This window comes from Microtus ochrogaster, chromosome 18, assembly GCF_000317375.1.
Source record: "Microtus ochrogaster isolate Prairie Vole_2 chromosome 18, MicOch1.0, whole genome shotgun sequence".
NCBI lineage: Eukaryota > Metazoa > Chordata > Mammalia > Rodentia > Cricetidae > Microtus > Microtus ochrogaster.
The window spans coordinates 30222260-30234291 of NC_022020.1; the positions used below are offsets into that span (position 1 = coordinate 30222260).

Genomic DNA, 12032 nt, shown 5'->3' on the forward strand with positions numbered 1-12032 from the left:
TATCCTGGAGAAACTTGTACATGGGCACAGGGGACATGTACAGGAATGTTCATAGCAACACTGTTCATAACAGCCCCGGACTAAAAGCCGCCCAAATGGCGTATAAACGATAGACTAGTCCCGTGGTGGTATATTCCTGCCATGAAATATGAGACAGGAGCCACAAATACACAGCAAACCCCTGTGTCACAGGTTGTATTTATTGCATGTTCTTTTATATGATGTTCACAGCAGACAAAACAGAGAAGCATGTGCAAAAAATGTGTGCCAGGAAGAAACTACACTGAAAAGGCCCGGAATGATTAGATGATTAGCACACACTTTAGCACTATGGTTACCTTGAGGGCAGTGGTCCTCAACCTTCCTAATACTGCGACCCTTGAATACAGTTCCTCAGGTTATGACCGCCAATCATAAAATTACTTCATTGCTACTTTGTAGCTTTTTTTATTTTGCTACTGTTATGAGTTGTGATGTAAATGTATGACATGCAGGCTCTCTGACATGGGACCCCAAAGTGTCACAACCCACAGGTTGAGGACTGCTGCTCCAGAGGGAGGGGAGCCATGTGGTTACTGAGAAAGATGCAGAGAGCTGCTAAGTACAATATCCAATTTCCATCTGTATTCTGAGTTGGGTGGTATGGATACACTCATCATCTACACTATTATGTAAGTGATGCATAAAATCATATATACTTGCTGTGCACGTGATGTGCTTATGACTTATATTTTTTATATAAAATGGAAGTAACAGGGAAGAGGTGAGAAGCAAATGACAAAAACAGCATGGCCAAAGAGATGGCATGGCTGAGAGGAGAAGCAGGAGCAGAGGAAGGTTGGTGGCTTGAATAAGGATGGCCCCCATATGTTTGACGCAGATATTGAATGGTTAGGGAGTGGCATTAGAAGGTGCAGCCTTGCTTAAGTACGTCTGACCTTGTTGGAGGAAATGTGTCACTGGGGGTCGGCTTTGGGGTTTCATTATGGCCAAGCCAGACCCAGTTGTTTTCTCTTTCCTTCTGCCCTGGGATCCAGACATAGAACTCTGTTACCTCTCCAGGTCCATGTCTGCCTGCTGTCATGCCTCCCACAATAATAATAATGAACTAAACCTCTGAACCTGTAAGCCGTCCCCAATTAAATGCTTTCCTTTCTAAGAGTTGATATGGTCATGACGTCTTTTCATAGCAATAAAAGCCAAACTAAGGCAGAAGTTGGTGCCAGGATTGTGGGGTATTGCTGTGACAAACTTGAAAATGTTTTAGGGAAGACTGTAAGGACTTTGGAACTTTGGGCTAGAAGAGCCATTCAGTCCTGAGAGTTCAGTGAACTGTTTTGTCAGAGGTTTGAAGACAAGAATGTCGAGAGCCATGCAGACACTGAGATTCTGCAAGGCATTTGTGGTAGAATATGTGGTTCCAGTCAGGTGGGGCTGAAGAATCAACGACAATTAACTAGAGACCAGAACCACTAAGTCACCTTTGTTTCACTGGTATAATTAATGTTGGTTAGCTAGAGGTGTGAAATTACTGATGATTAAGAAGAGACCAGCATCAGTGAGGTAAAGTCTTCTGGGACGTGTTTCCTGAGAGTCAGCACACAGAAGCTGTGCTCCAAAGGTGGCCAAGGTTGGACCTCGCGCTGGTAACCTAACTTGGTAACGTAAGAGTCACCCAGGTGGTAATGATTTTGAAGGCAAGGGGTCATGGAGAGCAGCTAAAGTTTGGCTCTGTGAGAGGCCAGGAGAGGCCACCGGTGAAGGTGCAACCTCAGTAGCAGTTAAAGACCCAAGACTGAAGGGGCCATGCAGAGAAGCTGAGGCCTGGCACCGTGAAGAGAGCCCAGGAGAGGGTATTGGTGAAAGCACAGCCCAGGTGTGGCAGGAGACCCCAGCATTTTAGAGATGCCAGTTCCATGGGACGACCACCGAGAACAGCAGCAGCTGGGGGGAGTAAATCCTGCCCAAGCTTGGAAGACAAGCTGTGTGTGATGCAGGGGACAGAGCCAGAGATGCGACCCAAGCTCTTTGAAGGAGCTCAGATGACTGTGAGTGAATCCCACACAGCGGGCATTGCTTTGGTCAAACTGTGACTGTGCCCTGGTATTTCATTCTTCTAGTAGGAATTATTTAATTATTTGTTTTTTCTATTTTATGGGATCCCACAGCTGAGAGATTAAATTTTAGGAGATTTTTAGGTTGTAAAAGAGGTTTTGAAATTTAAAAAAATAAAAACTTGCAAGTGTTTGAATTTGTAAAGACCATGGGACATTTTAAGTTTGTAAGATGTTTTTATTGTGATATTGATATTAATGTTAATGTGTCATCTGCGGGAGGAACAAAAAAGGAAAGGTTGCAGCTTAACAGTGCTGTGTTTCCTGTGTGTCTGGTTGCCGAGTAGTCAATTGTGCTGGACAGTTTGATGTCAGCTTGACACAAGCTAAAGTCATTTGAGAGGAGGGAACCTCAGATGCCTCTATAAGATCAGAGCTGTAGGAATGCCTGTAGGGCTTTTCCTTCATTAGTGACTGATGGGGAAGAGCCCAGCCCATCAGTGGATGGTGTCATCCCCTAGATTAGTGGTCCTGCGTTCTATAAGAAAGCAGACTGAGCAAGCCATGGGGAGCAAGCCAGTAAACAACTCCCCTTTATGTTCACTGCATCAGCTCCTGCCGCTAGGTTCCTGTCCTATTTGAGTTCCTGTCCTGCCTTAATAATGAACAGCGATACAGAAGTGTAAGCCAAACAAACCCTCTCCTCCCCAATTTGTGTTTTGGTCATATTTTTTTTTTTTTTGTCATAGCGATAGAAACCCCACCTAAGACAGGCGAGGCTGGAAAGGGAAGCAGAAGAATATTCTAAGATAGCTCAGCCTTTCAAATGTTTGCCACACAACTGAGAAGACAAGTTCAACCCCAAGAAGCCACATGAAAGACCCAGATGTCGTGGTGTTACTTATAGTCCCAGAGATGGCTCACTGGCTGGCCAGCCTAGCATGATCAGCAAGCCCTGGGTCCCAGTGAGAGTTCCTGTCTCAGAAAGAAAGGAGTAGAAGGTGGGGACAAGGGAAGGGCTAATGAGATGGCTCAGCAGGGAAGGTGCTTGCTGCCAAGCCTGATGATCGCAGCTCTGAATCCTATCCCTGGGAGCTGTATAGTGGAGACAACTGATATCTATAAAATTTTCTCCGACTTCCACCTTTGTGCATGCACGGGCACAGGCAGGCACACACACACACACACACACACACACACACTTTTCTTTAAGCACATCAGCCTGTTAGACAAAAGGAAGAATCCTAGGAGAGTAGGCAGAGTTCAGAGGTTTCTATCATTGCTGATCTGGTTTTATCTGGAAGAAACGGAAAGGGTTCACATCATGTTCTGTAAGCTATTGTATACCCTGCTAGGACGTGTGTGTGTGTGTGTGTGTGTGTGTGTGTGTGTGTGTGTGTGTGTGTTTTAATGCTGTCAGTAGGTAGTGAGCAGGTCAGCTCATATCCTAGACTTAATTTTAAATTGTGTATTTCCTAGTTAAGTAACTGTTGTCCCTCCCAAAGTGTCTCAGCTTCTGATGGGAAAAATGGGGATTAATATGCTACCTCCAGTGAGGACTAAATTTGTTGATACTTAGAAGGCTCTTAAAAGTGGGGGGGGAGCTAAGTGCTGAGTCTCAGTTGGCTGTCCTGTTGTTCTCCACTGGCAGGTTTTCACACAGGGACTGGGTGGGATGGGACAGGAGAAGCTCACAGTCCTGCTGGCTCTCAGTTGACAGCCTGCCGTACTCTGCTACACTCCTTTGAAAACTTAGCCCTGAACACTACCTGGACCGGCCATAAAACACCTGCTCCCTGTCACTCTACTCAAAACAACAAACCAGAGAGATGGCCGGGTTGGCAGTGCTGGGCATGGCTGTTGGTTTTCAACAGTGTCAAGCTGCTCTGTGATTTGTTCACCTGCCTGGCTTGGGTTGCTTACCGGTTCTGCTTGGTTGTCTCTCCTGTCTGTATAGGTCAGCACTTCTCAGTCCACACCTGCCTCCCCGGGACATTCCACAGCCATGGTCAGCGTGCCCAGCTCCCAGCAACAGCTCTCAACTAACATGTGAGTAAAAAGCTCAGCACCTCCTCCTCTAGCCTCTGGAGCAGAGCTCCCATCCTTGCAAGCCTCTGCCACCTAGTCTCCATGCCCAAACCATAGCATCCAAACGGCTAACCTCGCCTCCTTTTCCACCACCGATGGCAATACACGTGGATGAGAAAACTGCAGATTAGAAACTATAGCACTGCTAGGAGATTGGGTACTGAGCAATCTCTATTGTCTCCCTGCAGGTTTAAAATATTGGTTCGGAAGTGAATACTAACTTACTAGAATCAGTAAAAACAAATAGATTCAGCATTGTAGGTAAGAAGAACACTCGCAAATAAGATCCACTTTGAAAACACTTTGATGTGTGTCTCACAGTCCTTGAGATCTCAAAGGATTGCCAGGCATGTCCAAACTGCAGCCTACATGCCACATGAGACCAAACTATGGATACAACCCAACATGCAATTGTAAGCTAACTTAAAACACTATCAGATGTATTTTGCTTTTTTTACTCTCTGTAAACTCACTTATACAGTTATGGGGCATAAATTTTGCAGATGACAACATCATGTCACAATGTCAAAAGCTTGGCCACGCCTGGCTAAAGTGACCCCGAACCCAAGGCAATTAAGTTCTTCCTTTAATGCCTTCCATGAGGCAGCGGCTCTCATGTCCTCAGCCTCAGCTTCTCTGTTCCCCGGTGTCCTCACCACCATGACTCATACTCGGCCACCACCTACCTGACTCCTGTGTGAACTTGAGAATACAGTGTCCTCTTTCTCCTCACTCACATTTTTGCATGATACAAACCCATCCCCCTCCACCTACTGTTGAGCCAGTGGAATCATTATGTGCAGAAATAATAATGACAGTCAGCCCTGCCTCCTCCTTCCCAGCGTACACTTTGCAGTTGGCATCCAGCTGTCTCCCAGGCCGCTCCTAGATGTCAAACCAACCCCTACTCTCAGTCCAAAGAGGGTTTCAGAGAGGCTTCTGTGATGACTCCTGTCTCCCTGAGCCTTGCTGTCTTCAGAGCGGCAGCAGACAGTAGTGAGTGGACTGTCAGACACCTCTGCCAATGATCCTGTCCTTCAAGTCTCTTCTCTGCTGGAAGTCAGTTCCCCATTGTCCCAGTGCCCATGTTGGCCTATCTGATTGCCAGCTGTGCCGTGCCCTATGGAGTGGAGAGACAAAGGCAGGAGACCCACTGGCATTTCAGCCAGGTTGTTCCACTTCTGTCTGCCTTCCATGGTTAAGTTTCCATTTTTAACAGCGTTTGTTGCTAGGTGCTGGCAGGTGCACTCTAGGACTGGCCTCCCCCAGCCCTTCCTCAGCTTTGCACCCTCCCAAATGTGCCCCGCCTCCCTTATGAGCTCCTTGTATTTCCAGGTTTGTAGCCCTGCACACTTATTCAGCCCACGGACCTGAGGAGCTGGACCTGCAGAAGGGAGAAGGCATCAAGGTGTTGGGGAAGTACCAGGATGGCTGGCTAAGGGGTCTCTCCTTAGTCACGGGACGAGCTGGCATCTTTCCAAGTGACTATGTCATCCCCGTTTTCAGGTGCGTCTCCAGGGCCCTTGCATGGGTTGAATGGATGATGGACTCAGGGCATTTTCAGAGTAAAAGCCTAGAAATAGCTTTTGCCTTCGCATCTCATTAACCTACACACAACCACCACCCCCCTAGAGGTCTCACTGTGTATTTACAGGCTGGCCTGGAACTTAGCCAAGTTGGCCTCAAACCCCAATCCTCCTGCCTCAGACTCCCAGGTGCTAGGACTACAGGTGTGAAGCACAGTGCCCAGCTTTGCCTCATTTAACTCTCTGGCCATGCAAAGAGCCTGGCGTGTGTTATTCTCCAGATGAAGACACTGACGCGCAGTGAGATGGCCGGCTTAGAATTGCCTCTGAGGCCTTCTGCTGCCGAGTCTCAGACTTCCCACATCGCATTTGACATCAAAACAATACCATTGACCAACTCATTGGAAAATGTGACCAAATGCCTCCCTGGAGCATCTTGGAAGGTTCTCAGGACACTCAAGTATGAGGCAGAATTTCCATGGATTCAGATCCATACTCGTCCAGCCATGCCCCTGATCAAAGACTGGTTACGCTGAGGGAGCCCTTCCTCCCAGTGTTCCCAGTGACATACCTAACCAATGCCACTGACCCTCAGCTTTTCCTGTCTCTCCACACTGTGCCCATTGAGTCCTGCAGACCGCGACTTTATTGTGATTCCTCCAGCCCCACCTGCCCAGCACTGAGGCACCCATCAAACCCTGTCTTTGTGACATATCAGTGGGTCACAAACTCCTGGCTAGTGACAGATGCTGTGAGCATCCAAGCCCCACTGCCACTTTGGCAGACCATCCCTTAGGTAGGGCACTGTGTCCAGAGGAGGGCAGCAACAATGGTGAGAAAAGAACAAACTACAGCGTGGAAGAAACTGATACTGTGGGGAGGTGTAACCTGTGGGAAGCAAAGGACAAAGGGATCATGAGTGACCGTGTGTGCCAGAAGCTAGACTGAGGTCATGGTGACAACAGAGAAAAGCAGGGAATACCATTTAGAAGGTCTGGGTTCGATAAAAGGCTCCACTCTTAATAGAGTTTCTTCCACATGGCTAGCTGGCGAGGCAGAAGGACCCCTGTCTAGATAAGTATAGGCAAAGATGAGGGCCTCAAGTACCAAAGTTATATAAAAAGTTTTTTTTTTTTTAATTTTTCTTGTTTTGGGTTTTTATGTGACAGAAGTTGGGACATCATAGCTATTCCTTTCAATGTAAGGTGCTTAGAATTTGTTGAAAGAAAGGCAAACCAAAAGTGTGTGTAGCTAACGCTTTCATCTCTTCAAACATATTTAATGTTTTTATAGATCCTGTGTGTATGAGTGTTCTGCCTGCATATATGCATGTGCACTGTGTGCAGGTCTGGTGCCCTCAGAGACCAGAAGAGGGCACCAGATCTCCTGGTACTGGAGTTACAGATGGCTGTGATCTACCATATGGGTGCTGGGAACCAATCTCAGGGCCTCTGAAAGAGCAATGAGTGCTTTTAACTGCTGGTCCATCTCTCCAGTTCCTTGATGTTAACTATACATCAGATTTCCTGGACCTGGGGAAATATTTGTAAATAAAACACACATGCATGCACCTACATCTGTGTGTAAGGATTTGACCTTAATGCGGGAAATGGGGAGGCAAGCCAAGCTGATCTTGAAGAGAAGTACATTCTAGGCCACAGAAACAGCAAGTTCAACAGCCCTGGGATAGGAATAGACCTGACATGAAAACCAACTAGACTGGACAAGAGCAAATGAGGGGGGAGACCAATAGAAGATGAGGTCAGAATGGTAAATGGGGCCAAGTCATCTAGAATTCTTAGATCATAATGAAGGGTTTGGTTTTAGCTTCATAGCAGTTTTGAGCAGAAGAGTACCACAATCTAACCTATGTTTAGCCATAAGCTCTCTGTTTGCTGGTTTGAGAATAGACTTAGCGAAGAAAGAGTAGAGACAGAAAATCTAGCTAAGAGAATACCGTAAGGATCCTTCAGAGAGGGTAAGTCATGCTGTCAGCATATGTGGTGGGAATTTGAGGATGCAGAGTCCACAAATGCCTTAAAATTAGAGGCATCAGAGGTTTTCTAACACTAAATATCAGGTGTGAAGGGGAGAGGATTCAAGGTGAATGTGAGATTCCCACACACACACACCCCAGTTAACCAAAAGAGAGTGTCTCTTTTATTAGGATGACAATGATGAAAATACTAGCAGAGGGGTTTGACCTATGACACAAACACTTACTTCCCAGCAAATTGTAAGGTGTCTGATGGTAACACAAGTAAAGATGCTGGTGAGCCACTAAGTACGCACGGCTAGCACTGAGAGAGCCCTGGTCTTGAGATGCTATTTAAAGCCATTAATTAGACGAGATTAGATGAGATCATTGCGGTGTGGTGAGGTGTCAAGAGACTAATAGGGGAGCCAGAAGCTAAGATCCTCAAGGAATAAGAGGAGAGGCAAATCTAGACAGTAGGCGATTGCGACAGCTGTCATGGGTCATAGAGTCTGATGAGATAAACCAAAGCAGGAAGGTATTGAAAAGAAGTTGGGATGCTTGCAAAGGGACAGTAAGGAGAAAGGGGGATGACTATCTTCTGTGGCATCTGACCTAAGTAGTCTAGGACCCATGCCGACTGCCAACGTCTTTGCTTATATATCAGCCTTAGCCCAGAGTCCTGAATGCATCATCAAAGTATTAGGATGAATGAGAGTAGTCAGACATTTACCATCTCTATGTGAGTATTTTTGAGGAAGTATAAACTGAGGAAAGCCTTCAGTGCCCTGGGGTGATCGGAATGTGTGGTCACCGTGTGCATGTGGGATTCCAGCTTCCCAGTACTTCTGCTTCCGTTCTCTTCCTTGGTTTTCTCTTAAGCAGACACCCAGTACACCCAGACATGCGGGCAGTACATATCTGTGCTCACCCCCCTGAAATGGCTGCATGCCAGACAGTGGTGGGGTTCCCGCCCCACAGATTTGACAGTGAGCTGAGCCTGTTTCCCAGGCCACAGAAATCTGAACATTAGCAGATTGTGAGGTGTTAAGGTTGGGGCATGGTTTTCTCGTGGGGAAGTGGCATTCCCAAGAAGAACAAGTATCTTTGTTCCTAAGGGCTGTTGTGTTAGAAGGAATCTGAGTGTTATTTCCTTAATGGTATTTCTCATACAAAGAAAGCTCCCGTCCTCACTAACCTTAGATGTGAACATTTGCCAAATTTTCCAGCTGGGTACACCTAGGCCCTGGTCCTACCCATCCTTCTGTTATGTTTCATCCTCCCACTTCTCAGAACTGAAAAATATTGTCCTTTGTCATCTTTGTTTCTGCTACTACCAAGTCCTACGTGAGAACCTAGTAGGTTAGACAACACAGGCAAGGCTCCTTTCTGCTCTTTGACGCCTCCCTTGCCTGTTTCCTGTTAACAACGATGGCTCTGTAGTGTCATTAGCTCCCTTGATAGATAATGCCAACAGTTGAGGGCTCAGAGATGTGAGGTGCCGCCTGGGCACTGAAACCTTTGCTTTTAAAGCATCGTGCCCTGACTGAGACAGAGTTTAGGGATTAACTGTCTCTAAAGACTGACCAGAACTGGGCACTGTGACACAGGCCTATAATCCCAGCACTCCGGGAGGCTAAGATAAGAGGATTGGCAGGAGTTTGAAACAAGGATGAGCTATATAGTGGATATCAAGGCAGACAGGGCTACACAGCGAGAATGTCTCCCCCCCAAAAAAAATGACCAAAATGGCAAGGTTTCAATTTAAATTTCAGTAAGTGGGCCCATAGTAAAAAAAAAAAAAAAAAAATACTCCAGCTACCAATGTGCCCAGCTCTTATTAACCACAGCTAAACCTCTGCTTCCATGAAGTCTCTTCTCTTCCACCCCAAAGATATATGAAGGGTTTACAGTGTCCATCTGTCCAGCATCCAAACCCCTTCTTAAAAGCACCAACATCCCCTTGAGTCTTTGTCCTGTGTGCTCTCAGTAAGTAGTGGTCCTCAACTCTCTCCTCATCCCATCCATAACTAATCTTCTTTTCTTACAGGTTGGTGGTGCATGAGACAGGTTGGTGGTCTTGTGTAACCCAGACTGGCTCTGAACTTACTGTGTAAATGAAGCTAATTTTGAGTTTCTTATTGTGGGGGTTTGAATGATAATGACCCCCTGTAGACTCACAGGGAGTGGGACTATTAAGAGGTATGACTTTGTTGGAGTAGGTGTGACCTTGTTGAAGGAAATGTGTCACTGGGGATGGGCTTTGAGGTTTCACATACTCAAGCCAAGCCCAGTGTCTTTCTCTTCCTGCTGCCTGAGGATCCAGATGTCGGTTCTCTAGTGCCATGTCTACCTGCATGTCGCCATGATGGCAATAAGCTAAACCTCTGAACCTGTCAGCCAACCCCAATTAAATGTTTTCCTTTATAAGAGTGGCTGTAGTCATGGAGTCTCTGCACAGCAATAGAAACCCTAATGGAGATACTTTACCTTCTACTTCCATCTCCCCAATGCTGGGATTACAGGTGTGTGCTGCCATGGCAGCTTTGCTTGACCAATCTTGCAGTCATACCTGGACTTTGAAACAGGAGCCATGGAGGAAAGGATACAGGAAAGCTGAGGTCATTATGATGAGGCCAGCAGTTACTTCTGATCCACACTCCTGCCTCAGATCCCCCCCACACTGAACCTTCAGCTGCCCACTTGTATCCTGTTCCCAGGTTCTTTCCCCCTAGCTCTTATCCTCGCAGTAGATCCCTGTCTATGCAGCTAGGCAGGATGGCTCTGTATCATAGCCTTCAAAGACAAGTATGCCTGCCTTGTGTCTTATGGGTGGGGGAACGTGACAAGGAGTCATCACTGTGACCTTTTATTCCCCACACAGATAAGAGAAAGATGGCCAAAGTTCAACATTTCTCCTTAGTAGGAGGCTGCTTCCCATGGCAAGTCCAGCAGAACTCTATGTGGAATGCTCTCTTTGAAAACAGAATAAGGTCTAACGTCACAGACAGAAAGGGACACAGGGACCTGTGTTAGCAGAGCAAACCAGAATATCCACTCCTCCCACTTAAGCCCAGAATGTCTTTCAGTGTCCTCTGAGAACAAGGATCATAATGTCTTCAGGTTTGGGGTTTCCTAGGGATTAATTAATACAAGTTAGCAAAGTGCTTTGATGTTGGAAGAAAATGCTGGGTAAGTGCTAAGCTTTTTGCCAAAAGACATAGAGGGAGTCAGCACTGGATGGGAAAAAAAAATCACAGTTTAGGAGTTCCTGGAATCAAGCCCAGTGCTGAGTTTATACCTGGTGCCATAAACAGTTGTTCAAAGAAGGGACTGGTGGAATGAGACTGACTTGAGCCTAATTAGTTCGATTCTGTCCTTGCTTCTGTTTCTCCTGCTGGAAATAATTTGGGAACTAGTCTTGCCTGGTGCTGATGCACTTTGCAGCAAGTAACTCCCAGAGGTCTCTTGTTCAAACCCAGATCAGCTGCACTCTGCTATAGAAGTCATTTGCTGGAGATCTTCTTCACTTCCCAGGCCTCATCTCTAGAATACAGACTTGTTTTCTCACTAATGGTTCACTCCACTCCCTATTGACCACACCATAGGGACCAGACCAGGTTGACAGCTCTGGATACGAGGTCCCTTGCTGCAGGCATCCGTTCTTAGAACACTTGACAGCCTGTTTCTTGAGTAGCATTGGTCACAGTTAAACAATAGCTTGCCTGCTTTCATGCAACCCTGTCTCATTATTATGGTATACATTGTGGTTTCTTGATAGGCAGAATAGATGACAAGAGAATGAGGAAGAATGAGAAGAAATAACCTAAAGAAAACTATGGAGGGCGCTGGGGGATAGGACACCCGGAAGGCTTTCTGTACCAGGGCCCCGATAGAGCTCGTCATTTCTGTGGAATTATCAGAGGCTATTTAATCAGCAGAGTGACAGAGTGACTGATGGACTGCCCATAAGAGACAGGATGCTAGGTTTGGGTCAGTTGAGAGAGAGAAAGGCATGTCAAGTAACAGCTACGACCATATACTTCACAGGACTGGAAACAGTGCTCATGAGCTTGTTGTTTATAAAACTTCAGTGCTGCTCATGACATCGCAGCCCAAGACTGAAGCATTAGCATCTTAAAAAGTCACCTTGGCTGCAAGCTGCCTAAGTTGATTCCAGGTGCAAAACGGACAAATTTTCTCTGTTTCTCCAACTAGCCCCGGAGTTAGTATAGTTCTGAAGTGGGGCAGAGAGCTGGCTCAGACCTGGTTTACCAGACCTCCAGTCCGGTAATTGCTTGACCAAGTAACCATGAGTCTCTGTGTGTCTATCTTTTCCCACATACACCGTGTGTGTGTGTGTGTGTGTGTGTGTGTGTGTGTGTGTGT

General features: G+C 46.5%; 1 protein-coding gene across 2 annotated transcripts in view; it reads left to right on the forward strand.

The window, feature by feature from the left end:
• Sh3rf2 (SH3 domain containing ring finger 2) overlaps window positions 1-12032 on the forward strand; it is a 102179-nt gene that overhangs the window by 82912 nt on the left and 7235 nt on the right. For both annotated transcript variants that reach the window (XM_005356036.3, XM_005356038.3), the window contains 2 exons: window positions 4012-4103; window positions 5478-5648. In XM_005356036.3, coding sequence (XP_005356093.1) covers window positions 4012-4103; window positions 5478-5648 — 263 coding nt within the window. The remainder of the gene's footprint in view (window positions 1-4011; window positions 4104-5477; window positions 5649-12032) is intronic.